The 26,690-nt window shown below is 44.5% G+C and overlaps 1 protein-coding gene across 5 annotated transcripts in view; it reads left to right on the top strand.

Annotated features, from left to right (window-relative positions):
• Positions 1-26,690, top strand: part of LOC130206618 (intermembrane lipid transfer protein VPS13B-like) — a 401,351-nt gene that overhangs the window by 59,176 nt on the left and 315,485 nt on the right. For 3 of the 5 annotated variants that reach the window (XM_056434667.1, XM_056434665.1, XM_056434668.1), the window contains exons 12-16: positions 2,800-2,887; positions 7,688-7,876; positions 10,354-10,526; positions 10,663-10,860; positions 14,476-14,600. In XM_056434667.1, the coding sequence (XP_056290642.1) occupies positions 2,800-2,887; positions 7,688-7,876; positions 10,354-10,526; positions 10,663-10,860; positions 14,476-14,600 (773 nt within the window). The remainder of the gene's footprint in view (positions 1-2,799; positions 2,888-7,687; positions 7,877-10,353; positions 10,527-10,662; positions 10,861-14,475; positions 14,601-26,690) is intronic. The other 2 variants (XM_056434669.1, XM_056434666.1) reach the window with 1 other exon arrangement.

Consider the following 26,690-nt stretch of genomic DNA (forward strand, 5'->3'; position numbering starts at 1 on the left):
ACATCCCTGACCTTTGACCTCGCGTCGGATCAGGATTTAGAAAGAACCTTTTCACAGCTATCCGAGTAAATGGAAATTTCATTGAGATATGAAAATCAATACAGCTGTAACAGTTAAAGTTAGTCCTCATCCCCAAAAAAATGAACAATGTTTCCGAACATATTTAATCTGGAATCAGTTACTGGCTGTTTGACTTTTGGATGGAAGGCCGACATGGAGGTGCAGACCAGGCCTTTTCAGATCGAGGTCCTCCGAAAGCGTCTACCTACCTCCGCAGTTATCCTGCAGAGAATCCATGTGGGACACATATACAGTCCTTCCACAATCAAGCAGAGTAACCACGAAGCCTTCAAAGGACACCCGAGGAACCGCGAGCCCAGACCGCGAAATGTGGCGGACAACCCGAGCGAACACGCGGCTCGCAGCTGGGCCGCCGACACTTCTTCAACCGACGGCAATGCGCCGATGTGCAGTAAGCGCGGTCGTCGACTCTCTGGCGCCGTTTACTCGGAGCGGCACCTGCCGTCGACGCGGTCCCTCGCCAAACGACACATCTGCCGCCAAAGCCGCGTTCGAGAACGAGAGAAAAAGACTTTATGACGACATCTGCGTCTTTTATTTTCCAGGAACATAAAGGGCTCAAACACATGTTTCCTGACCCATTTTGGGCTCGACTTCGGCGACGCCGATGCACGCTTTGCCAACCCGGTCATCGGCGACCGGGTCAATAAACACTAATCCCCGGTCGTTTACGTCCCGTCTATCTCCGAGCGTCCACTGGAAACCCTGGAATTACAGCCGTTATCACATTTCGTGGCAATATAGTGTTTTGTTTAACTCTCGGTAATTCCTCTTTGCCATAAATCACCGTGATTGGAAGGGCTCGCCACTTAGATTATCTCTTGTCAGTCACCCTGCTGCTGGCTGCGGTGGAGGAATGTTCCCCCGCTATCTCCGCAGTAGTGTTAAAGCCCATTATTCCTGATAACCGCCAGCTCCCTTCGGCAGCCGCCCCCCAGCTGGAGTGTTGACTCTGCTGCAGAAATGTTCATGACCCCTCGAATGAAGCAATTGTTTGGACATCCGTCCGTCCGTCCGTCCGTCCATCCAGCCACACTTGAAAGTCTTGGAGTCAAAGAGGTTTCTCTCTCGCGTTAATTCATTAGCGGATTTGAAACCAGCCAATGGCTTTGATCCAAAAGCATGCCAGAGCCATTAGAGGTCCCCTAATAAATATTACTCATTAACCCGCCTGGCTGATAAGGCTCTATTGAAATCTCTGTTTGGAGAGCTAGTGAGTGAGTCTGGGGGGGGGTGTTAAAATGTGTGTGCCAGAGAGGGGCCTCTCTCTCTCTCTCTCTCTCTCTCGCACGCTCACTCATTCATTCCCTCTGTTTGCCAGTGGGGTTTGATGTGCAGTAGAAGTATAACTTTCTAATATTGTCTGTGGGACGGGGTCAACAGCTCTTAACCTGCAGAGTTAAACACGCGATGATGGGTTGCGGGCAAAACAATACGCCCGGGTAGATCAAACGTTTCTTTTATCTATACGCTGGGTTTTACTTTTTTTAAATTTAGTTATGGTCCTAATTAAAGCCATAGTCCAGAGACGGGCAGGCCGAGGTGAAATGGAAACTCTCAATGGAACACAGGTCTGAATGTGAGTTAGCCCCGCAATAAACTCGTGACCCTAACGGCGTATGGAATGATGGTTGCGCACTATTATTTAATGTTCGGTAACTGACAGTTACAAAGTGATTTAATAATCATCATTTAATGCATTTCTCCCCCCAACGTGTAACGCTTTCAGAGCCTCTCTGCAAAACGGTTATGCTTTTTAAAAGCTGCACCGCTGCTGCCTTGATACATAATACCGAATAACATGTTGCAATGTCACGTTGAAACTATCAGCATCTTTCAGGAGATAAGGTCCGTCTTTCCAGTGGCATTCATCCAAGCAGCAATGAAGGAGAAAACACTTTTACTTCCATTTTTAATGAGCTTATTGCTCCGCACAGACCTGATTAGATATGCAGTAAATGACTTCCCTATGCACAATATCAGCATAGTGAAGTGAATTATCTACTAAATATATCATAATAATTAATTAATTCCTGCTCCTAAAAGTGGAATGAAACAGTTGTTTTGTTAAAATTTCACCGTGATCAAGTATCTTCAGTTAAATATATATATATATGTAAATATCTAGATATAAATAAATATATATATATATATATAAATGTATGTATATATATATATAATATATATATCTATAAATGTATAAAAATATAAACATGTATATTTCTATATTTATAAATGTATATAAATATACATACATATGTGTATGTATATAAATATATATTTCTATTTATAACATATATTGTTATATATATATATATATTTATATACATGTATGTATATAAACATGTATATTTATATATTTATAAATGTATATAAATATACATATGTGTATGTATATAAATATATATTTCTATTTATATATACATATATTTATATATATATATATTTACAAATGTATATATATACATTTATAAATAAATATATAAATAAATATATATTAATCTCTATATATTTTAAACTTAAGATACTAGATAAGATCCATATATTAATGTCATTGTTAGCCTCTTTAGAGCCACATATCTGATCAATGACTCAGTTGTGTAATCTTTGATTTGAGCCCTTGGCGTATCCAGCGTGACCCCGATTGGCCGCCACTCTTAGCGCTATCAGCGTGTTTGCTCTCCGCCGTGTTGACCCTCTCCTCCTCTCCTGTGACAGGAGGCCTATACGGAGATAGCAGGCATGCAGCGCTTTGGTGCCTTCTACATGGATTACCTCTACACAATGGAGAACAGCAGCGCCACAGGTACCGGCTAAGCCCCGCCTCCTCCTCCTCACAGGGGGTGTGCTCACCGTGCACCTCTTCATCCTTTTGCTCTGCTTCGCTCTCTTTCTTCTTAACCATGTGGTATTCTTTCTCTTCTTACTCTTTCTTTTCTCATTGTTCTATTCTCAGTCTTTCTTTTCTCATTCTTCTCTTCTCATTCTTTCTCTTCTCATTTTTTCCCTCTTTTCCCTCTTCATTTTTCTCCTCTTCACTTCTCTACTCATTATTTTCTTTTTATTCTTCTCTACTCATTCTTCTCTTCTCACTCTTTTCTTCTCACTCTTTTCTTCTCATTCTTTCTCTATTCATTCTCTTCTCATTCTTTTCTTCTCTTCTCATTCTTTTCTTCTCACTCTTTTCTTCTCATTCTTCTTATCCTTTTTCTACTCATTCTATTCTTCTCTTCTCATTTTTTTCTTTTTTTCTTATTCTTCTACTCTCATTCTTCTCGTCTCATTCTTTTCTTCTCACTCTTTTCTTCTCATTCTTTTTCTACTCATTCTATTCTTCTCTTCTCATTCTTTTCTACTTTTCTTATAATTCTCTTCTCACTCTTTTCTTATTATTCTCTTCTCATTCTTTTTCTACTCATTCTATTCTTCTCTTCTCATTCTTTTCTCTACTCATTCTTATTTGGGTTTATTTAAAGGGACAGTGCACATTAATAAAACATTTCTATAAATCTGCCAACGTTAGCCAAGAGGCTATTTTTCACCCGTAGTCCCTAAATTATTTTCTTCTCATTCTTTTCACCCTTTTTTCTCCTCTTCACTTCTCTTCTCAGTGTTCGTTTCTTTTCTTTTTTCTCCTCTCCTCTTCACTTCTCTTCTCAGTCTTCATTTATTCTCTCCTCTCCTCTCGTCTCGTCTCCCCTCCTCTCCTCTCGTCTCCTCTCCTCTTGCCTCCTCTCCTCTCCTCTCCTCTCGTCTCCTCTTGCCTCCTCTCCTCTCCTCTCCTCTCCTCTTGCCTCCTCTCCTCTCATCTCCTCTCCTCTTGTCTCGTCTCCTCTCCTCCTCTCGTCTCCTCTCGTCTCCTCTCCTCTCCTCTCGTCTCGTCTCCTCTCGTCTCCTCTCCTCTCCTCTCCTCTCCTCTCCTCTCGTCTCCTCTCGTCTCCTCTCCTCTTGTCTCCTCTCGTCTCCCTCCTCTCGTCTCCTCTCCTCTCCTCTCGTCTCCCCTCCTCTCGTCTCCTCTCCTCCCCTCTCTGTAAAACAAGCCCCCCTGTGGACCTGAGAGAGAAAGAGCTCCCCTTGTTTGAGTCCCAGCCACCTGGTCCTTGACCCTCCGTGTCCTCGCGCTCACCCCAAACTTACCTGGAGGGCAACTGTCAGAAGTGTTTAGTCTGCACTGACACATATTTGACTTTCTTTCTCCGCGCTGCTTGTTGAAACACTGTCCACCAACCCCCCACCCCCCTTGTCTCTTTACCTGTAAGCTCTTGAGAAAGTGAATAGGCACCTCTCGGCTAATTAGGTGTCACTCTTCCGAGCAGAAGCTCAAAGACGGGCAGGACTTCTCATTCTTCAGCCGCCGCACTCAAGAATGTTTATTCAGGTCTGAAAGATCTGAAGTTCCCATTAGGAGATAAAGCCCCCCCCCCTCCCCTCTTTCAATCTGAAATGCTATATTTGGCCCACAAACGTCTCCGCGACTGATTGTTAAAACATTTTATTTCAACGCTGCTAGGAAGCGGTATGACGGACATTCACAAGCCCCGCCCACACAAACACAACAATAAATAAGATCAATATTTAACATTCTCGGCTCTTAAAATTAGTTCAAATCTAATCTAGATGACATGCTGTGTCTAATGGTAAAAATGGGGAGTATAAAAAAACATATATATACATTTATAATGTGAAGGATATCATAGAATAGCTTGAGGCAGGGTTCGTACGGTCATGGAAAACCTGGAAAAGTCAAGGAATTTGTAAATAGTTATTTCCAGGCCTGGAAAAAATTCCGAAAGTTTTGGAAAAGTCACGGACATTTGTTATATTCATACGTGCATTCACGCTGAGTTTAAATAATAAATATGCTTTTAAAAGACGCTCAAAATATAATCCGGCGTACGCTCTCATACCTGCACATTTTTCACACTGCAAGTGAACGCACCTTGACTGAAAAAACACATGTTTTATTCTTTTAATGAAACTATTGTTTGTGTCATTTAAGGTTATATACTGTATGCATCATAATTCTCATGGTTAGTTTGAATACAACATCTTCTCAATTTTTCATGTATGCACTGAGATTTCTCAAAATGTTTGGTCATGGAAATTTGATTTAAAGTCCTGGACACCCATTGGTCCCCATGTGTCTGAACCCTGATTAACCCTCCTGTTACCTTAGGGTCAATTTGACCCCATTCAATGTTTAATGTCGGTGTTCTTTGGGGTCAATTTGACCCCAGGCTGTTTTTCACTGTGTCAAACATAAAAGAAATATCAACTTTTTAAATATATCTAAAGGGCTATTTAGGTAGTCAACAAACAAACATAAAGTACCTCACACTTAAACTTGGGAAACAATATTAATTCTAATAATTTTCTGGAGGTTTTAATTGCTTGGGTCAAATTGACCCCGAGGGTAAAATATGTTAGTAAATGTGAATGTAACAGGAGGGTTAAAGAAGAAAAGTGATCAATAAAGACGATTTCCCCCCAAAAAGTGGTTCAATTGATGCAATTGCTGTGGGACGCAGAGAGATTACGCATGAACGACGACACACGACCCGTTTATAACGTTGGAAACAACCAGTTACAGCGATGACTAACGTGGATGACATGTGCACATTTGTCCTTTTTTTAAATTACCGCAACAACAAAAAGTGGACGACCCCGTTCAATGCCCCGTACGGATGATTTGACGCATGACCGTTGGAGTCCAGTGCCACCTGTGTTATTTCACCTGCCGCCCACTTCTCTTTCCACTTTAATTTTTCACCTCCCTTCATCTCCTTTTTTTTTCTTCTTCCTGACTTCCCTAATGTGTTTTCTCCCGAATGACAGCCCCACAGATAACCATCTAAATGAAATGAAAACATTGATACTGTCATCCCGAGCTGTCAAAGTCGTATGTCTGACGGCCCGGGATAAGTGTCGGTCTCTTCCTCCTGCGGGACGGCCGCGTGGTTACCCTCGCCAATCGGAATGCGTCTCTTCTGTCAGTGTTTCTCTTCTTCTCTCGGACGCCGACCAGATCCGGTGTCAACCAAACAAATTACTTTCCGTCGCCACGGGACCGACGTAAACTCCGAGTCAACCGAAATGCTAACGGAGCCAGGTCACACTCGCCGTTGACTTTGCATGCGGATTAATTATTGGGGGAAATGGAGACGCTTTAAATTGTCTAAATCCAGACTAATTTCGCCCTCCTCGTCATTCTACTGACCGTTCTGACTGCAGCCATGTGGTTGATATTAGGCTTAATCCACTGCAGTCCAAATCCCACTGAAGAAGGGAAGTGGCATTGCCCTCTTGTAAACCCCCAGAATTCAGTGTGCGTCCCCCCCCCCCCCCAACTCAAAATGAACAAACTAAACTCGTAGCGGAGATTTAACAAGATTCGGCGCAGTATTGGAACGTAACGGGAATAAAGAAAGTTGCGACCCTTTGACCGCTCTCTCGCTCTCTCTTTTCTCCCTTTTCTCCCTCGCTGCCATTCATCCACCAGCCCCCTTTCTTTTATTTTTAATTTCTCCCTTTTTTTTTTTTTTTTATTGCCAGGAGAGCAAAAAGTCTTTTAAGTGAACCTCTGGAACAGGGGCCGGTGATGAATGAAGGGACAGCTGTGTGAGGGAAGTGGACATTTGGAATATTCATCATTCCAGTGGGTCACGGCCATGTGAGCTGCTCCCTGCTGCTGCATTACATCTCAGTTGTTTTGTCCCCCCCCCCCCCCCTTCAACAGATGAGGAGATTCTCTACTTAACTGTTGGAGAGCCCATAATTAAAAGAAAGAAATGGGATACAGGGAGGGGGGGGGGTGGCTGTCTTAACTATTTGCCAAAAAGCATGCAACTCTGCACATTAACAGGGTTCCTACGGTCATGGAAAAGCTGGAAAAGTAATGGAATTTGTAAATTGTTAGTTCCAGGCCTGAAAAAGTCCTTGAGAAAAGAGAAAAAAATCCCCAAAGTTTTGGAAAAGTCATGGAAACGTGTTATATTCAAATGTGCATTTCTAATAATTTTAAATAATTAATATGCTTTAAAAAGAATGATGCTCAAAATATAAGCCGATATACACTCTTTCATACTCGAAAATTCTCAATGTTTTGGAAAAGTCTTGGACATTTTTTTATATTCATATGTGCATTTACGCTGAGTTTAAATAAATACTATGCTTTTACAAGACGCTCAAAATATTAGCCGGTATACGCTCTGTCATACTTGCACATTTTTTGCACTGCAAGTGAACGCACCGCAACTAAAAAGAAAGAAATGTTCATTCTTTGAATCTAAACTATTGTCTCTGGTTCATTTGTATAACTTACGGTTATATACCGTGTGCTTTGGAATTATCATTGTTAGTTTAAATACGACATGTTCTCACTTTTTCATGTTTACACTGAGATTTCACAAAATATTTAGTCATGGAAGTTTGGTTTAAAGTCCTGGAAAAGTCCTGATCACCCATTGGTCAACATGTGTCTGAACCCTGATATTAAGTACAGCAGGTGAAATGTCTGCTGACTTGCAAAAATGGGGTAACAAAGCGTCACTTTTGCCCACCGAGCGGTGGAAGGATCCTCACGTGTCTACCTGTGTGTTGCGTTCAGGCTCTCAGGACTTCTCGGCGGCGAGCGGAGAGGAGGCGGTGCCCGCCGCCGTCCAGGAGACGTCCATCAAGAGGCTGGTGGTGGGACCCCTGGACGTCCGGCTGAACGGCAGCGCCGTGCACCGCATCCTCAAGATGGTCACCTGCGCCATGGACCACGAGTACGAGCCCTACTGCAGGCCGCAGCCGGGTCAGTTTGCTCAACGGCACATCAGAAACACACCGGGTTCACTCCCTTTACGCTCCACGACCTCTTACAACACCGCCTCTTATCTTTCCCCCGCTGCTCTGTTCTTCTCTGCCAACGAAGGACGGCCCCCACCAGTGTGTGTGTGTGTGTGTGTGTTCCTCATCACATTGTTATTTCCTTGCACAACCACCAACTTTCGACACGCAGCTGTACATGAAAGCGGTGACCTCCTGGACCCCACGAGGGAGGCGAAGCCAAACACCTTTCTGTGTTAGTGGACGTCCCAGCACGGCTATCGATGGATGAGCTCATCCCCGGGATGTTGTGAAACAACGTGGAATGTGTGCCTGTAATATCTGTAGCAATAACTCTCTCTCTTTTTTTCTTCTTCCCCCCCCCCGCGAAACAATAACATCCGTAGGTTTTCGTCTCGTTTCAGCATCTGCGACGGATAATAGACGATGTGGTCATCGTTCGAGAGCTTTTGACTAAGGCTGGGCGGGTCAGCGCGGGACTTCCTGTTTCTATACGTGTCCGTGCTCTCTGTGGCCGTCTCTGGAGAAGGAGGGGGGGGGGGGGGGGGAACTTGAGAGTATGGTAGATAAAAGTTATCAAAGTATTTTTCACCAAGGTAGCGAAAACCGATAGAGTTTTAAAATAGTACATGCCTCATGTAGTTCCCTAAATCAAGCTCTCCTCTCCAAACCTCTCTTCTCCTGTCCTCTCCTCTTCTCTCTTTTCCTCCTCTCCTCTCCTGTCCTCTCCCCCTCTCCTCTCCTCCTCTCCCCCTCTGCTCTCTTTTCCTCCTCTCCTCTCCTCTCCTGTCCTCTCCTCTTCTCTCTTTTCCTCCTCTCCTCTCCTCTCTTTCCTCCCTCTCCTCTCCTCTTCTCCTCTCCCCCTCTGCTCTCTTTTCCTCCTCTCCTCTCCTGTCCTCTTCTCTCTTTTCCTCCTCTCCTCTCCTGTCCTCTCCTCTTCTCTCTTTTCCTCCTCTCCAAACCTCTCCTCTCCTCTCCCCCTCTCCTCCTCTCCTCTTCTCTCTTTTCCACCTCTCCTCTCCTCCTCTCCTCTCCCCCTCTCCTCTTTTCCTCCTCTCCTCTCCTCTCTTTTCCTCCTCTACTCTCCCCCTCTCCTCTTTTCCTCCTCTCCTCTCCTCTCCCCCTCTCCTCTCCTCCTCTCCTCTCCGCCTCTCCTCTCCAAAACTCACTTCTCCTGTCCGTTCCTCTCTTTTCTCCTCTCTTCTCCTCTCCAAACCTCTCCTCTCCTCCCCTCCCCTCTCAGCCTTGGCTTCATGGGGGCATTGTATGTGTGTGTGTGTGTGTGCGCCTGCCAGCAGAGAAGTAGAGGTCAGGGGGTCAAAGACATGACTATCTTTCACCTCATCCTGTCCACTTCTCCTGCTCCTCCTCATACGCTCCTTGCCAACAGCTCGTGAAGAATCACTTTCCTCCCCTCCCCAAAAAAGCGAGCGATAAATAGAGAACCAAATTGGCCGGTGTGTGTGTACTTTATAAGATCTCGCACAGCGGGAGGTTCCAACTTTGCAATTTCACGATATATACGTTGCCCAAGAACAATATCAGGAGTAAAGAAACAAGACATTCTCGAGCTGGATCTCGAGGCGGGACGGGTCCCGTTTTCTTTCCCACCGCTTCATACAAAGTGTTTTTCTGTTCCCGTGTGTAATCATGCCACGTGAGCCGCGCGCGTCCTTTGTAATTTGGATGTTGATTGTTGACTTGAGGCCTGGCATATGATTCGATTGGACGTGGCAGCGCCGGATGAACCCGATGCGGCGCTGTGGCGCGAGGCCAAAGAGCAGAACAACCCGGCTTTCGGGATCAGGTTCCGAAGCCCACCTTGGAGCTCGGGAATGCAGGCCGACAGAATACTTTCTTTTTTTTCCGAAAAGAAACGAGCCCGTGTCCCGGGACCGGAGCCAAGGCCGCTCGGTAACGAAGCGCCCGGGCTTCGGTCCACCTCGGGCCCTTTGGACCCAGTTTAGCGGTTCAGTGGCCCCGGTCACCTCTTCCTTTGGTGAGCGCTGACCTCGTCTCGCCTCCACTCCGTGTTGACTTTGGTGGTTCCCTTCATTTTCTGCCTCTCTGGATGCTTCTGGTCATTGATTGAATGAGTGCTGTCATCAGAGAGGTCAACAACAAAGCCACTAGGAAATAACCACTGGAATGAATATCGCCAGAGCTTTTTTACTGCATGTTGATTTTATTTCTTAATTGTATGAGGTGGTGTTCTTTTTTGTTTGAAAATACTATTTTTTATTGTTTTAATGCTCTATTGCTACGAGGTGCCCATTCAAAGACATGTGGTGTGCTTTACAGCTGAAAAATATATTAAATACAATATCTTTTTGTGTTCGATTACCAAATTTCTTTGGTCTTCAGGCACCACGGGTCGCACACTCGTGGAATTGTTTTTATAATGTCTGCGTTTCTTTCCTCCCGTGTCCCTCGTCTCCGTAGAAGTGGTCGAGGAGAGCCGCGGCGCCGCGACCCCGGAGGAGATAGCGAGGCTGGAGGAGTTCATCCCGACCAGACTCACGTGTCTCACTCTGCTCCAAGTCTCCGTGACCGTCTCCATGGCAGAGTTCAACCTCCTTCACACGCTGATGCCAATCATCATGGGATGCAAGGTGGTGCGCACAGAGCTACATTTTTTCTATTTCCTGATTTAAACAGAAAGAGAATGGCAAATAAATAAAAGTGAATCATCCACTATTTCCCCCCATTTTTAATCCCTTTTCCCGTCGAATGTCCTCCATCATCTCCCAGACCGCACCGGTGCCGCCGGTCACCGTCACGGCGTTTCAGCCGGTGCGCCCCCTACCTGCCGTGCAGTTCCAGGTGGAGAGGGCGAACTTCGAGCACTCAGTGCCCATGTACGGTCCGGAGCTGGTCGCCACCATCAGCGGCATCAGCCAGCCCTCTGACAACCTGCTCCATCACTGCTACGCACACCTCTACCTCAAGGTGAGCGCCGCACTATTTTATATATATATATATTATATATAAATATACATATATATATCTATATATATCATATATATTTATATATTTATATATGTATTATATAATATTTATATCTGTATATATATATATTTATATATATATGTTTTATATTTTATATTTATATTAGTGCTGTGAAAAATAACGCGTTAACGCGTTATGATTAAATTACAGGATTAATTAGGTACATTTTTTTACCGCATTTAACGCATGCGCAGAATGAGCTTCCAATCCGTCTGTTGTTGGTCGTCTCTCCAGCAGCACGTCATTCTGTCTCTACGTGTCACGTTAACACGACTCCGATCTCCGTCTCGCGCGCCGCAGAGCTCGGATGCCGGCGTGTGCGCGCACATCGGGACGAAAAAAAGTCACTTTTAATATATTGGATAATGTCGGGGGCCAAAGTTATACCATGCCCTCATTCTAAGTTCATTCCAATGCCCTTTTTTTCCTCCTGTCTGTTTGTGTTTTATTTCATTTAGTTTGACATTATTTCTCTTTATCATCTTTTGAGGTGAGACAAAATACACATTAATAGTCATTTGTAGAGTTGGGTTATATGCACATCGGCCCAAAGTACGCATAGTACCCCCCCTCCCTCCCCCAGCCTTAACGCCACTCTAAAATAACCCCGAGTGACCTGTATGACCCCTGTTCACCTGATCATAAAGATCTCAGCACTTTCTGATGAGCACCAGTCCAGCTCTGGTCTACTTCATGGTTTCCACTTGATGGGATGCTGCAGGCTCGTGTTGTGCAGCATGGACATCCCCCCCCCCAACACCCTTCACCCCGTTACAGCGTTTGCTTGTATGGTTTAATTTTAGAGTTTAAAACCCAAGAGATCAAACTAATTGTTAATTACAGTTAAAGTTACCAATGACATCAAATAAGGCTTAAGGTTACGTATGTTGCGTCATGAGAGAACGAGTATAACATCACTCTGTGAGACTCTATTTTTTACCCATTCTTTCATCAGATTGTCTGATATACAATGAGGACACTTTTAGTCTGTTAAGTTTGTTTTAAAATTACTTTGTGGTAGTTTTTAAGGACAGAAACAAATCTAAAAAATCCGCTGTGAGAATAACTATGAATACATATTACTCATAACATTTACAACATTTTAAAGGTACAAAGAAACAAATATATGTTCCTCTCCATGTGTCTCAAGCATGAATTATTTACATATACACTATTTGATTAGTTTTTCCTTTAAATTCAGATGACCGTAAAGACATATCTGATAGTTTTATACTCGCTTTACATTTTTTTTGTCTTCCACTCTTGCACATTTTCCTGAATGAACTAGAAATAACATATTAACCTTTCTATTCACCGTTTATTTGAAGGCCGGGGTGTCCCAAGCAGGACATATAGATCTATGGTGGCTTTAGCAAATTCAGCTAATCCCCCTTTTAGGAAGCCTGGATAACAGACCTGGGGGGTGATCCGGGGTGGCCCAGTCTGGCCTGCTTGCTCTTCTTTTCTTTTTTCTTTAAGGCAGGATGTTTGCCGGACATCATGCTGGTCGCCCTTATCACCGGGTCACCCAGGGGTTAACAGTCAAACTGGCCAAAGGATCCCTTCTGACCAATCAGCCGGTCGGCATCTGTATCTGTCCAGGTTCTAATTCCGCCTCTGGATTTTTTTGGCGGCGGGGATCACGACGGGGTGGAGGTCACTGCGGCCGCAATTCACCCCGCTCGCAGGAAGTGATTTGAAGCGGGTATAAACCGCGGCTTATCTTAATGTGTGTTTTACTGACACTGGCTGACAGAGCTACGGCGTCTGCGTAGCGGTTAGCCATTGTCTCACTTTTTTCTTCTTCTCCGTGGTCCTTGACAAGAACTCAAAAGTCGGCCTCTGCTTGGAGGAAACGGAAGGAAACGGGACCGAGCATTCTTAAAAACGTGGGTTATTTGAAGAACTCGTTTGCGATTGGCCGCAGTGACTCGGTTCTGCGGCTGCGTGGCCTCGAGCGTTTCAACGTGAGATTGGCGATCGTACGGTTCGTACGTTGATATGCTCCTCTGTCGTGTATGATATTCCAGCCGTAGGCCAGTTGTCCATTTATAAATGAGTTATCGTCTTTAGTTTGGGCCAAGGTCGTGTCCGGCGGCTGCGGGGCCATCTGGGGGTCCGCTAGACCTTCACTTGGAATTGAGTGAATCCGGCCCTGAGCGCATGCAACAGCTGCTGGTGGGACAGCTGGGCCCGGCCATCATCCACTGCCTCAGATATTAAACTGGATTTCACCCCCCACCGCCCCATGCTCACTATTAGCAGTATGTAAACATTGAGGTTCTTTCCTACATTTCGTGTCCCGGCAATGTGGCTATACCAGAAGAGAATACGATCAGGAGCCACGTTTTTTTTTTCTCCCCCTAAACGACAACGCACTCTTCCTGGGATAACATTTATATTTGAATGTTCCCCAGAAGAAGGTGACGGGAGAATCTTGGCCCGCGATCTGGACCCGATCAATTTTAAACACCGTGTGACGGCGTGTTGCGTACTGTCGGTTGAGAGTGTGGCCTTCGTGTCTTGCTGCATGTGTGCAACACTTCCTGAAAAAAACCCAAAAGTTATGCTGAAGATTAGGTTGTATTAGATTCGGAAACTTTAATAATCCGCAGTGGGGAAACTCAACAAGTCATACAGGCAAAAAACAGACGAGAAACACAAGACAAGGAACACAGGAAACCAGAAGATGCCCCATAAAACGTGACCATCAGAAAGATGCTAAATAAATAAATACTAAATAAAGATACTCATTATATCACCGAACTGCAACCTCTCTGTGCTTTTTAGCCTTTAGTTTAGTTTATTAGCTATGTCCCCGTTAGCTGAAGCCTTAGCGGACGCTAATCTGACGCACACAAATGGTTACGAAAATAGTACAAACAGAATAATGAACAATACATAAAGTGCAGTGGAGGACCAGGATGTATATTGTGCAGTGCATCAGTAATTTATACAAAGAAAGATGGGATGACTATAAAAGGGATGGAACATGTCAAGGAGTTAATATCGAGTGGGTGATGCGCCCCCCCCCCCCCGAGATGCACCTTTAATTGCTTTCTTAAATTTAATAAAAAGAAATGTAGGCATCAATTCGACATTTACAGATATTTGACATTGCATGTGCAGATTTTCAGATGATGCTCATTTTATTTCTCGAAAAAAAAGTGTACAACTTAAATCACGAAAAAAGAAGAAAACAGACAACGATGTATAAACTAGGGGGTGATCTATTTTCTACTGTAAATTCATTAATTTCTGAAAATAAAATCGGGTGTATTAGAATTTAATTGTTTTTTAAATGATACATTATTACCGTTATGAGGTGCATGATGAGGTAGTCAATTCCAAGCATTAATTTGCACGAACAATAACTACATTTTGAGGAGGTTTGTTCTTGGGGTTGGAGATTGATTCCCCCCCCCCTCCTCCTTCATCGCCATTTCTTACACCTGCTCCCTTTCTTTCTCTCTCTCTCCCTCTCTCTCTCTCCCTCTCTCTCCCTCTCTCTCCCTCTCTCTCTCTCTCTCTCTCTCTCTCTCTCTCTCTCTCCAGGTGTTTGGGTTCCAGGCGGGCTTGACGTGCCAGGACAGTACCGGAGGTTTCCTGCCTCTCCTCCCCATCATCCCGTCCTTCAGCACCGCCCTCTACGGGAAGCTCATCCAGATGCCGGCACACTGGTGAGCACTTCTGTAATCTGGAGCGAGTCATCACGATTGTGATCCATTCTCTCAGTAACCGCAGTTAAATTTAAAGCCGTACATACATATGGAGGGTTAAAAAAAAAACTTACTCTATACACAAGGGGCGGAAAATAATCTTTTCAAAAATGGAGTTCTTCACCTCGTGAAATTTGACGAGGTGAAGAATTCCATTTTTTGAAAGAATCACCGGGTGATTGAGGTCAACACATTCCTCAAAGTACACACTGTTTGTGTAAGGTACTCGTCACCGTGCGAAGGAGGATTTACATCCTACGAGCAGCTGTGGGAGGCATCCGGTGCTCATGGGACGACCTGCTTCAGTTTGGATTGGATGTCGGATTATTGCAGAAAATAAACTCACGTTTACGATACCGTCACATGTTTGCTCGGGAAGATCATTTAAACGCAAATTAACACTTTTATTGATTTTTGATGCGTAAATACATTCGGCATTTCCGGGTTTTATACCTCACTCCTGCAGTAGAGTGTTAAGGTAACACTGACCCATATCTTTACTCCAGTAAATGTACATGAAAAGCCTGTTTTCTGATTTTTGAAGGGGCGTGAACCTCTTCTGTTTGTATTGGTCTTTAATTCAAGTCAAGTCATTGAATTTTATATAGCCCAATATCACAAATTTTTGAATTCCCCAATCTGTACACATACGACATCCCTGACCTTTGACCTCACATCAGATTCGGAAAAACTCCCCCCAAAAAAGTGAAGAAACCTTGAGGAGAGCAACAGAGGAGGATCACTCTCCAGGATGGACAGAAGAATAGGTGTGTGTGTGTGTGTGGGGTTAGGTCTTGTACTTCATGAAGAGGACTGCAGCCTTTTTGCGGGCAGTGCACCAGAGGGTATTTAAAGTGATGGATGAGCCATTTCTTCAGTGGTCGGTGGGGAAAACAGAAGAACGCAGTCATCGGGTAACAACTGCAACAACTTCTCACATGAGTTTGAAACACAAGGAGAGGAAAATAATACAACGCTGTCTAAGGAGATGAAAAAACATATTGCTGTATCCCTGTCCTTCTCCCAGACAGGGGGATGACTCATCGGGGTTGTCCCCCAAGAGAGGGTAAAAGTTGAAGGGAGGACGAGGAGGGGGAAAGGAGAGGAGCAAGCCTCCACAGTCTGTAAAAATAACGTTGGAAGTTATCACAATACGACGAGAACGGGAGAAGACGGAAAAGTGGACAAGCTATATGCGAATAAGCAGAGCGTGAGAGAATGGAGAGGAGAAGGGTGGAAGATGAGGGGAGAGAGAGAGAGAGAGAGAGGATGATGGGAAAAGTGTGAATGGACAGGAAGAGGGGTGAAACACGAGCTTGGGAAGATGGATAAAGGGGCGAATGGATGAAGGAAAGTGGGGAGAAGAAACATTTTAGAGAAGGAATGATGTCATCGTAGGTTTGTACGGTGTGTGTGTGTGTGTGTTATCTTTAACTTCGTAGGGCTGCACTTTGTTTCATTGAAAATGACCGTACACTCGTCATTGTGTTGTTTTCTGTTGCTCTGTAAAGAAAGAATGAGACGTTCATGTCCCGCCTTCCATCGCGAACAACTCTCTAATCTGCCTGGCGACACGTTTACGGATCTTTTCCGTCTTTTGAAAAATACCGTAAAAATAACTTTTTTTGTATCATTCACTCGGTCACCGTGTGTTCAGTGACCATCATCTGGGAAAGCCCTTGATGCAAGCACACACACACACACACACACTACACACACACTCACACACCCTGTGCCCTCTCCCTCACACCTTGCAGTCAAAGTGCCTGTTAAAGCAGGAAACCTGGGTGAGAGCGCTGTAGCTTGGGAATCCATTTCCCCCCATTAGTTTGGATTTTAAACATGTCAAAAGACCAGCACATGGTTTTGACTTCTCCCCCCCCCCCCCCCCCCCGCCGACTTCTTCCCCAGGCAAAACATGGTATCTACCGAACTACACGGTGAACCGCAAGACCCTCATTCCATGCTGTGTGTGTGTGTGTGTGTGTAGACCATACCCGATTCCCCCGTGCTCTCTGCTCGCTGTTTGTTTGATCTGCAGCCCCCCCCCCGTTCAAGCCCTGCCTGCCTCAAAATAGTGGATTCAGATGTCAAACGGATGTTATTTTTCTTTCTGACAATAACTAGATGTTTCTCATCTCTTGAGAGCCACCCCTCCCCTCTCCCCCCTCCCCCCCGTGGCTTTTCTCTCAGCCTGGACCGGAGCCCTAACTGACAACCCCTTACAGAATTCGGGAGACGTTCAGAATTATTCTGATAGTATTATTTTTTGTTTTCGTGGTGGATGCAGTCTTATTCTACCCGGCGTGCACCTCGCCTCCGCGTGTTCTGAGTATCTGTCCGTCTGTCTGGCGTTGCGATCATCCCTCAGAGAGAGGTCAACGCGTCAGAACATTCTCCCTCCCCTAACAGGATTATTTCCACCTCAACTCACTTACCCCAATTTGGATTCATCCGGATGTTTCTGACACTTCTGACAGGTCCGACGTGCGTCAGTCGCCCGTCTGCCTCCCCGTCGGCCCTCCTTCCTGTCGGCGAGCAGCTCAGGAACCTGTCACAGTGACTCATATTTGACCCCCCCCCCACCCCCCCCCATCTACGTGGGAGGTACGGACCTGTCTCGCTCGCTGACCCGCGCGTCAAAATTCAATTAACGCCAGCTGACAGTTTGGCTCCCGGAAGAATGACGACGAGCGGGTTTTTGACGGCGGCGGGAAGCAACGGGAGGAAGAGGTCGAGGGCGTCGCCGCACGTTTGTTTCCTATCGCGCTGATGTTCTGTCGGAGGCACGAGGGTTCATCCGGCGAGCGCGACCCCCGAGGCGTTAAATCTAGTTTATATAGATTGTTTGTGGTTTAAGTTAAAGAATATTTTTCGTCCCAGGAAATACACACAAGTGAATAGCATTCATAACGTTATGCAACAAGTTCACCCATACATTTGAACCCAGGGCTAAAAGTTCCAGCAGCTCACCATCAGACCTGTAGAGGTCAAGAGAGTAAAAAATACAATTTAAGCTGAAAAGAAGAGACATGACGCATCATAACCTACACCATGTAGATGGTGTACTTCAGGGTTCGTACGGTCATGGAAAACCTGGAAAAGTCCAGGCATTTTTTTAAAATGTTTTTTTCTAGGCCTGGAAAAGTCCTTGAAAAAAAGAAAAAATACCCCAGAAGTTTTGGAAAGGTCATGGAAATGTGTAATATTCATATCTACACTAACGCTGTGTCTACATTCTGTATGCGTTGGACTTCTCGTTGTTACTTTAAAGATGACATCTTCTCACCCGAGTTTTCACAGAAATGTTCGCTTATGGAAATTAATTTGAAAGTCCTGGAAAAGTCCTGGAAAGTCATTGGTCAACATGTGCAATGAACCCTATTATGCCTGGTGTGTGTCTTTGTGTGTGTGTGTGTGTGGATGAAAAAAACATTCCAGATGACTTTGCGTGTGTGTAAAGGTCCCATTTGATTCCAGTGTGTGGGTCAGTCCCAACACATCGGGTCAGCGTGGAAGCCAAAGAGATGCGCTGCGCCAGGTGGTAGCGTTTAATCCCCCCCCACCCCCGTATTGATGTTTGCTTTGGGAGCGCTCCTCGCCGCTGATGTAACTCCACAAACACCCCGTCTCCAACATGTTCTGTTCTCTCCGGGCAGACGCTGAGCAGAGCTCGGCGAGCGTTTGAAGTTTCCTCGGGAAATATGAAAGCAGTGTGAGAAATGGAGCCGTCTCTCTCCACGTTCTCTCTCTCTCTCTCTCTCCCGGTCTCCGGTAGTTTTTTGTTCTGCAGATCATTGGATTGAACTCTTTTTTTCCATTACCAATGTAAAAGGTAGCTTTGGATCGGCCTCGCTCTGGACTCACTGCATTAACAAGGAGACGATGACTGACGGGAGAGAGAGGTGGCTCGGAGTGGGAAAGTGATGTCATGCACACATTTTGCATCCCTCTATTCTGCCCCACTCACACACACACACACACACACACACACACACACACTGCTACACAAACATGTTTGTCATTGGCATTGCAGACGGGTCACGCTCGGCTGCCAGGTGATCACGGGGGGATTTGAAGAGGCTCTGGGTGCGTCTGCGGAGACCCGGCGCGTCTCGTGATGAGTTGGCCGGCGCCGCCGCGCCGCGGCTCGTGTTTCCTTCACCGCAAGAGGCTCCGGCGGCTTCTTCTCACAGCGGGCAGCGAAAGGGGGCTTTCGCCGAGGAAAGTACGCCCGGCCAGTCTCGGCGCGTCAAATCTCAAATACTTCCAATTGGACTAAAATGTCAGAATCAGAACCGTTTTATTGCCACGTATATTGTCACATACAAGGAATGTGTCATGGCGGGTGGTGCAACAATAGACAATGACATTAACGACAATAGATAATAAACCCAGTGCGATAATTACAATTATTCGGAAAGTATTCAGACCCCTTTAAAATGTTCACTTTTTGTTTCATTGTAGCCATTTGCTAAAATCAAAAAAGTTCATTTTATTTCTCATTAATGTTCACTCAGCACCTCATCTTGACAGAAAAAAACAGAAATGTAGACATTTTAAAAAATGTTTTAAAAAGGAATTATGACCATGTGATATTTCAGTTTTTCTTTTTTAATACATTTTCAAAAATGTCTACATTGTGAGATAAAGTGCAGAGACAGACAGGGTTCAGATATTTAAGAAGTGTAAGTTTCCTCAAGTTTTTGAGCAAAATGACATTTTAAGGAAGGGTAATTGCTCCAGAGCAATTGCAGATTGTTGACCTTCTGATTCCCCATTTTGCATTATTTTGATATAATCATCCATGACAGGAATAGCCAAACCAAGATCTTGTCAGTCCACGTTTTTATAGTCTGTTTAAAGTGGTACGAGTGCCTCGGCTCTGTGATGTTTTAACCTCGTCGCTATGTAGAAATCCACTTAAAAGGCAACTGAAATGAGTCATTTGGTTGTTCCAGCTCTAATAAAGTGGATTGTCTCGGCTGACACCCTGTGGCATTGTGTCGAAGCATCACAATGGCTAATGTATAACTGAAAGTGAGTGTTGGCTGTTGTTAAACAGTAATCTGAGGGCCACTTGATCACTGTCACGAGATCTGAGGTCGAGGTGTGGAGCTCCATTTATACAAAAGGCTTCAACTGAGACACGTCTAACTGATTACCAGAAGAACTACATCCTAAAATAGGCTTTTATCAATCTTTTAAAAACCATACGCCACATGATGCATGCCGTGAAAAGGCTTTTGGGTCCTTCCATTTTTTCAATTTGTGCTGCTTTTGGTTCATGAATTATTTGTCTCTAGATCAAATATAATCAACCATAATGTTCCCAAAATGATTCTTCCAAGACGTTTTTTTATATAAACAATTATATAAATATAAATATGTATTCTTTTAATCAAACTATTGTCTCATTTGTTAACTTGTGTCATTCAAGGTTTATACTCGTATATACACTGAGATTTCACAAATTTTGGGTCATGGAAATTTGGTTTAAAGTCAACCACTGGTCAACATGTGTACGAACCCTGTTCATGGTTTTTAAGATTAAACATTAAATACAAGATTTAATCTAAATAAAATCTAAAGATGCTGTTTAGTGACATCGCAAAGTAAATAAAAAAACACATTGCAAAGATGACTACCTCATTATTTATATATTTCTATATATATATATATATATCTACATGTATATATTGATATATATATATATTTATATGTATATTTATATGTATATATATATATATACTTTAATGTTTATATATATTTATATGTTTATATATTTATATTTATACATGTATATATATATTTATATGTATATATATATACTTATATGTTAATTTATATTTATAAATATTTATATTTATATAAATGTATTTATATATATATATATGTATGTATGTGTGTATATATATATATATATCAAAATATATATTTAGTTCGGTCATTTGGTTAGCAGACTGAATCCTCCAAACTTTCCCTCCCAGTGAACTAAAGTGCAGCTGAGAGTTATCAGGCTGAACTTCTCCCTAATGAAAGGCAGTGTATGTGGCCGCCAACTTCACAGACTCTCAATTGGTCCGGCTGTTAAACCTGTTACCCCAAAAAAGTAGGATGGGGGGTGGGGGGGATCGGGTGGTGTTAGAAGTGCCACCTGCATCGACCTCCCCAAGAAAGAAAAAAAAGAGCCTCACACCACATAAGGGCCACCTGACGGGCGACAGCGCGTGGAGGCGGGGCCCGCCGAGCCCACCGACACAAAACCAGCAGTGGCATTCCAGCGCGTCGTCTCGCAGGTCATAACTCAGCGTGGCAGCTTTTATGTGGCGTTTCTTTCTTTTTTTCATTCTTTTTTTTTCAGCAGCCCCCCGTTCCTCTCGCTCGGCCCGTTTTCTGAACGGGGCTAATTTCTCCCGAGCATGTGGCGCTCGCATACAGGTGCACCTTCATAAATAAATAAAAAAGCCTACCGAAAGCCTCGCCACCTTAACGCGCCGAGGTTTTTCAGAATGGAAAATGAACGCGGCGTTCTCCCTTGATATCTAATTATAGCGTTGTCGATGGCTACTTTAAAAAACATTTTTAGCACTACCTGTACGGTCTATTACTACTCCGTCTGGACCAGAACAGTCTAGACTCTAGATTAGCTCATGTTGTGATTTATGAAGGCTGCTGGAGGCATCTGAGGCACACGGGGGCTTCTGGTGTGATTGTAATGCCTCATTACTCCTGTTCATAGTCGGTCATAGCGCGGCGGCGGCGGCGGCGCTCCTGGACTGTGTCTCCCGCCACAGCCAAAAAAGGCGCCGAGGACATAATAAGTTCTGTGTCCGAGACGTCCAGGTCCAAAACTGAGCAGATGTACACCAAAAAAAAAACGAGCGCTGGTGAGAACATCGCTGTCACATTTGTCCAGCGGCCCATTTTCTTGTCAGCCGGTGTCGTTAAACAAGCCGGAAAGTGAAGAATCATTCTTTTTTTTGGGGGGGGGGGGGCGATGAAAACCGATTCGGGAGTGGCTGCTGAAATGGAAAAGTCGATCGTGGTGCTCCGACTACACGTTTATATGACTTAAGACGAGGATCTTGTGAATGATGACACACACACACACACACACACGTACGCAGAGCTCCTGCGTCAGCCGTCGTCCGCCCTCAGACCAAAACTTTGATTAGTGTTGATTTTTATAATGAAGTAATCGCTGGAGTCGCTCGTCGAGGTTCTCAGCCGAGCGTCCCCGTGTGAGGAGGCCGGGCTTCGGTTACCACGAGCCGTAATGGCGGGGGAGGGTAATTGAATGACCTTAAAATCAGCATGTGGTTGCCGCGGTCATGCTCGGCTCTGTGAGCTGTGGGTTCGGGGGCGGGAGGGGGAAGGGGGGGTCTCCATTCAGCCCGGGAAAAAACAGGGCGACGCATGAACCTCTCCCGTTGGTGAAGGAACACACAGGGGTGTTTCCAAGGAGAAGAAGGAAGATGAGAAGATGAGAAGAAGAAGAAGAAGGAAGGACAAAAAGAACAAGAAGAAAAAGGAAAAGAAGGAAGAAGAAGATTAAAAAGAAGAAGCAGAACAAGGAAGGAGAAGAGAGAAGAAAAAGAAGGACAAGGAAGAAGAAGAGAAAGAAGAAGAAGAAGGAAGGACAACAAGAAAAAGGAAAAGAAGGAAGAAGAAGATGAAAAAGAAGAAGCAGAACAAGGAAGGAGAAGAGAAAGAAGAAAAGGAAGGAGAAGAAAAAGAAGGACAAGGAAGAAGGAGAAGAGAAAGAAGGAGAAGAAGAAGGAAGGCAAAGGAGAAGCAGGAGAAAAAAGAAGAAGAACATGAAGAAGGAAGGCGAAGGAAAAGAAGAAGAGAGAATAAGAAAAAGAAGTAGGAGAAGGAGAAGACCAAGAAGGACAAAAAGAACAAGAAGAAAAAGGAAGAGAAGGAAGGAGAAGAAGAAAGAAGGAGAAAAACAAGGAAGAAGGATAAGAGAAAGAAGAAGAAGAAAAAGAAGGACAAGAACAAGGAAGAAGGAGAAGAAAAAGAAGGACAAGAACAAGGAAGAAGGAGAAGAAAAAGAAGCAGGAGAAAAAAGAAGAACGAGAAGAAGGAAGGCGAAGGAAAAGAAGAAGAAGAACAAGGAAGAAGAAGCAGAAGAAGTAGAAAGAAGGTTAAAAAGGAGATGAAAAATAAGAAGAAGAAGCAGGAGGGCAAAGGAAGACGAAGGAAGGAGAAGAAGAATAAGAAGGAAGAGGAGGTGGAGAAGAAGAAGAAGAGACAAGAAGATGGAGGAGGAGGAGAAGGGTAAAGCAGGAAAAGGGAGAAGGAAAAGAAGGAGAAAAATAAAAATATGGAGCAAAAAGAAGAAGGAGAAGCAGGAGGAAAAGAAAAAGGAGAAGCAGGAGAAGAAGAGTCTAAGTAGTTCTCTGATGAGGGCGTTCTGTAGTAACAGGTGTGTGTTGGAGCTCATGATGTCATGTTGTTCCACCTCTGAGCGGCGGAGGTAAACTCCGCGGAGCGCTCGGCCCGTAAAGCGTCTGGCCGGCGCTGTGATTGACATCTGGAGTCGGGAACGTTTTTTTTATTCGGTCTCCCGGACGATGAGATCAACGGCCGGACCGAGGGGCCTAATTACGAAGGAAATGGCATCAGGAGCCCGAGGGTTGGGTTTGAGTGACGTCTCGGCGCCGCCTCGTGGTTACAGGTGTCATTTGGTAGCTTAAATAAACGCCGCTTTTAACTCTGGGCCCCCGAGAGTCCATCTACTGTGGGCCGTAACCACGCAGGGTTCTTACGCTCATGGAAAACCTGGAAAAGTCCTGGAATTTTAAAATGGTCATTTCCAGGCCTGGAAAAGTCCTGGAAAGTTTTGGAAAAGTCCTGGAGATGTTATATTCACATGTTCATTTACACTGAGTTTTAAATGATTAATATGCTTTTTAAAAGAATGACGCTCAAAATATAAGCCGGAAGACGCTTTTTCATTCTCGCACAATTTTCGCGCCGTAGTTGTTGTTGTTGTGTATTTTATTCAGTCAATCATTGCAATACAATACATTATTATTCTATATAAAATACAAAACAGAAAGAGTGAAATGGTATAGGTAGAAGCAAAAATGCTTATATATTCCTATCCTATTTAAAAAAAAATATATATCAGATAATTAATGTAAAAGAAGGAAAAATAATAAAAAATTATATATATATATATTATATCAAATATATATATATATATATATATTATAACATATATATAATATATATATAACATATAATATATACATATATATAATATATATTATATATATATATAACATGTAATATATATATATATATATATATATATATATATAATATATATATATATACATACATCTTCCACATACATAAGTTTCAATCACACTTAGAATTGTGAACGCACCTTAATTGAAAAGACATACACAAACACAACTTTTAATGGAACTATTGTTTCTCAACCATTAGTGTCATTTAATGTTATATACTGTATGCTTTGGAATTCTCATTGTTACTTTAAATACGACTTTTTCACACTTTTTCATGAATGCACCGACATTTCATAAAATGTTTGTTCATGGAAATTTGGTTTAAAGTCCTGGACACCCATTGGTCAACGCGTGTCTGAACCCTGACCACGGTGCAACCCAAGAATATCTGTCGAGCTCTAACTCAACGAGATGCGTGTTGCAGGCCGGGGCCCCGACGGTGACCGTCAGAGCAGCTGGAGAGTGTTTTTTGGGAGGTTTAGAGTGAAAGACTCCATTAATGCCCGAGTTAGTCATCTGAGGAACCGAAAGCTTGAGGGAGGGAAAACAGTGGGAAGTAGGGAAGGGTAGACGGATTATCAGCTCCGAGTGGATTATCATCTACTGTGGTGTGCATTCCACTGTCCTCTCCTCCCCGACCGGGGGCCTCGCCGGCGCTCCGACCGCTTCCCAGATGCGAAGGAAAGGGGATCAGTCGGTGTAACGCCACGCAGAGGACGCCCCAAAGCAAACGCCACGTCTTTTTTATTTCACCGGGCTCGGCCCGAAAGCCTCTTAACCGTCTTCTTTAACGGCCATCGGGACGGGAACGGGGGGGGGGGAAAAAGGACGGACGGACGGCTTCCCGTCGACTGCGGCGCTCGTTGCTATGGCAACGGGGCACGCACACAAGTGAAGCGTGCGTCCGGGGGGCGTGAACGCGCTGTATGAAGTCTCCGGGCAGAGGTCTCCTATCTCTCACGTGTCCTTATAAGGAGCCGCGTGCCCTCCACAGCTGGACATATTGGACAGAGGCAGGAAGCTACACACACACACACACACACACACACACACACGCACACACCGATATGCAGGCCTCTTGATGTGTTTTCCTTTAACGCCCGGCGAACCACGTCATCGCCGTTCTCTCGTCTTGCGGTCTTGCAGCTGTCCGCACAACTTGATTAAAACATTTCTCTTTAGTAATCCCTGTGTAATGAAGCCCTCTCCTGAGAATGGATCTCTGTGTGTGTGTGTGTGTGTGTGTGTGTGCACATGTGTGTGTGTGTAGGGTCAGGGGTGCTCCAGATGGGAGGAAGGGTGTGTGTGTGTGTGTGTGTGTGTGTGTGTGTGTGTGTGTGTGTGTGTGTGTGTGTGTGTGTGTGTGTGTGTGTGTGTGTGTGTGTGTGTGTGTGTGTGTGTGTGTGTGTGTGTGTGTGTGTGTGTGTGTGTGTGTGTGTGTGTGTGTGTGTGTGTGTGTGTGGTGTTTCTCTCTATGAAGAGTTGAGGCTGTTCTGGACCGATGATTGAGAAATGCACACATGGAACACCTCTGACCCCGGAGGAACCACAAAGCTGTGAGGGGGGGGGGGGCTCAGATACAGTCCTGACTCCGACCCAGAGCCAGCACACACACACACACACGCACGCGTTTAAAGACTTTGGTAGAGGTTGGACGTTGGGTGTCATGAGGGATTGTAATCTCTTAATTGCGCCGGTGGAATCGCAGCAAGTCGACACGAAACTAGAAAACATGAAGAAACTAAATAAAGAACCTGGAGGTTAAAAAAAATGGGTTTTCTGAGTAAAGAAAGCGATGAGTAAGGAGTGTGTCGTCAGTGACGGATGCTGCCGGCGACTGACGGGTCGTGTGTCGTCGTTCATGCGTAATCTCTCTGCGTCCCACAACAATTGCATCAATTGAACCACTTTTTGGGGGGGGGAAATCATCTTTATTGATCACTTTTCTTCTTTAACCCTCCTGTTACCTTCACATTTACTCACATATTTTACCCTCGGGGTCAATTTGACCCCAGCAATTAAAACCTCCAGAAAATTATTAGAATGAATATTGTTTCCCAAGTTTAAGTGTGAGGTACTTTATGTTTGTTTGTTGACTACCTAAATAGCCCTTTAAATATATAAAAAAGTTGATATTTCTTATATGTTTGACACAGTGAAAAACAGCCTGGGGTCAAATTGACCCCGAAGAACACCGACATTAAACATTGAATGGGGTCAAATTGACCCTAAAGGTAACAGGAGGGTTAAAGTGGCCTTTTGGCTGGTTTAAAAACTCACTTGAGGAACGCGTGGCGATGGCCGCCGGGGAAGTCACGTGTGGCGGCGGCGGCGGCCGAGAGCGCTCCGGTTCCACATTCCCCATCGAGCCACGGATGCCGGCAATGAAACAAACGACTTTATTTGAAATGACCGAGACAGAGAAATGAGTTTGGATGGTGCCATTTTTATTCTTATGATTTACTTTCCATCATCCCCCCCCCCCAATTGGTTGGCTTCCTTCTATGTTAAAATAACATTGTTATTGAAATGCCAGCCCTTCAACCCACTTGACACCCAGGTGGTGAAATGCCCCCCCCCTCTCTCTCACACACACACACACACACACAAGGTGGCCACTTAGGTGTTGTTGTGAAGCGCCAAAGTGCTCGTATGATTTATAATGTTCATTTGGAGACGCACTGTATGGAGCGAGTCTTTTGTAGTGAGATAAAAGAGAGGGGACTCGAGAGCTGCCCATAACTCACTGTGGTTATATTCAAGAGGGGGTCAGTGACCTTGGCTT

The sequence above is a fragment of the Pseudoliparis swirei genome, chromosome 16 (assembly GCF_029220125.1).
Source record: "Pseudoliparis swirei isolate HS2019 ecotype Mariana Trench chromosome 16, NWPU_hadal_v1, whole genome shotgun sequence".
Classification (NCBI taxonomy): domain Eukaryota; kingdom Metazoa; phylum Chordata; class Actinopteri; order Perciformes; family Liparidae; genus Pseudoliparis; species Pseudoliparis swirei.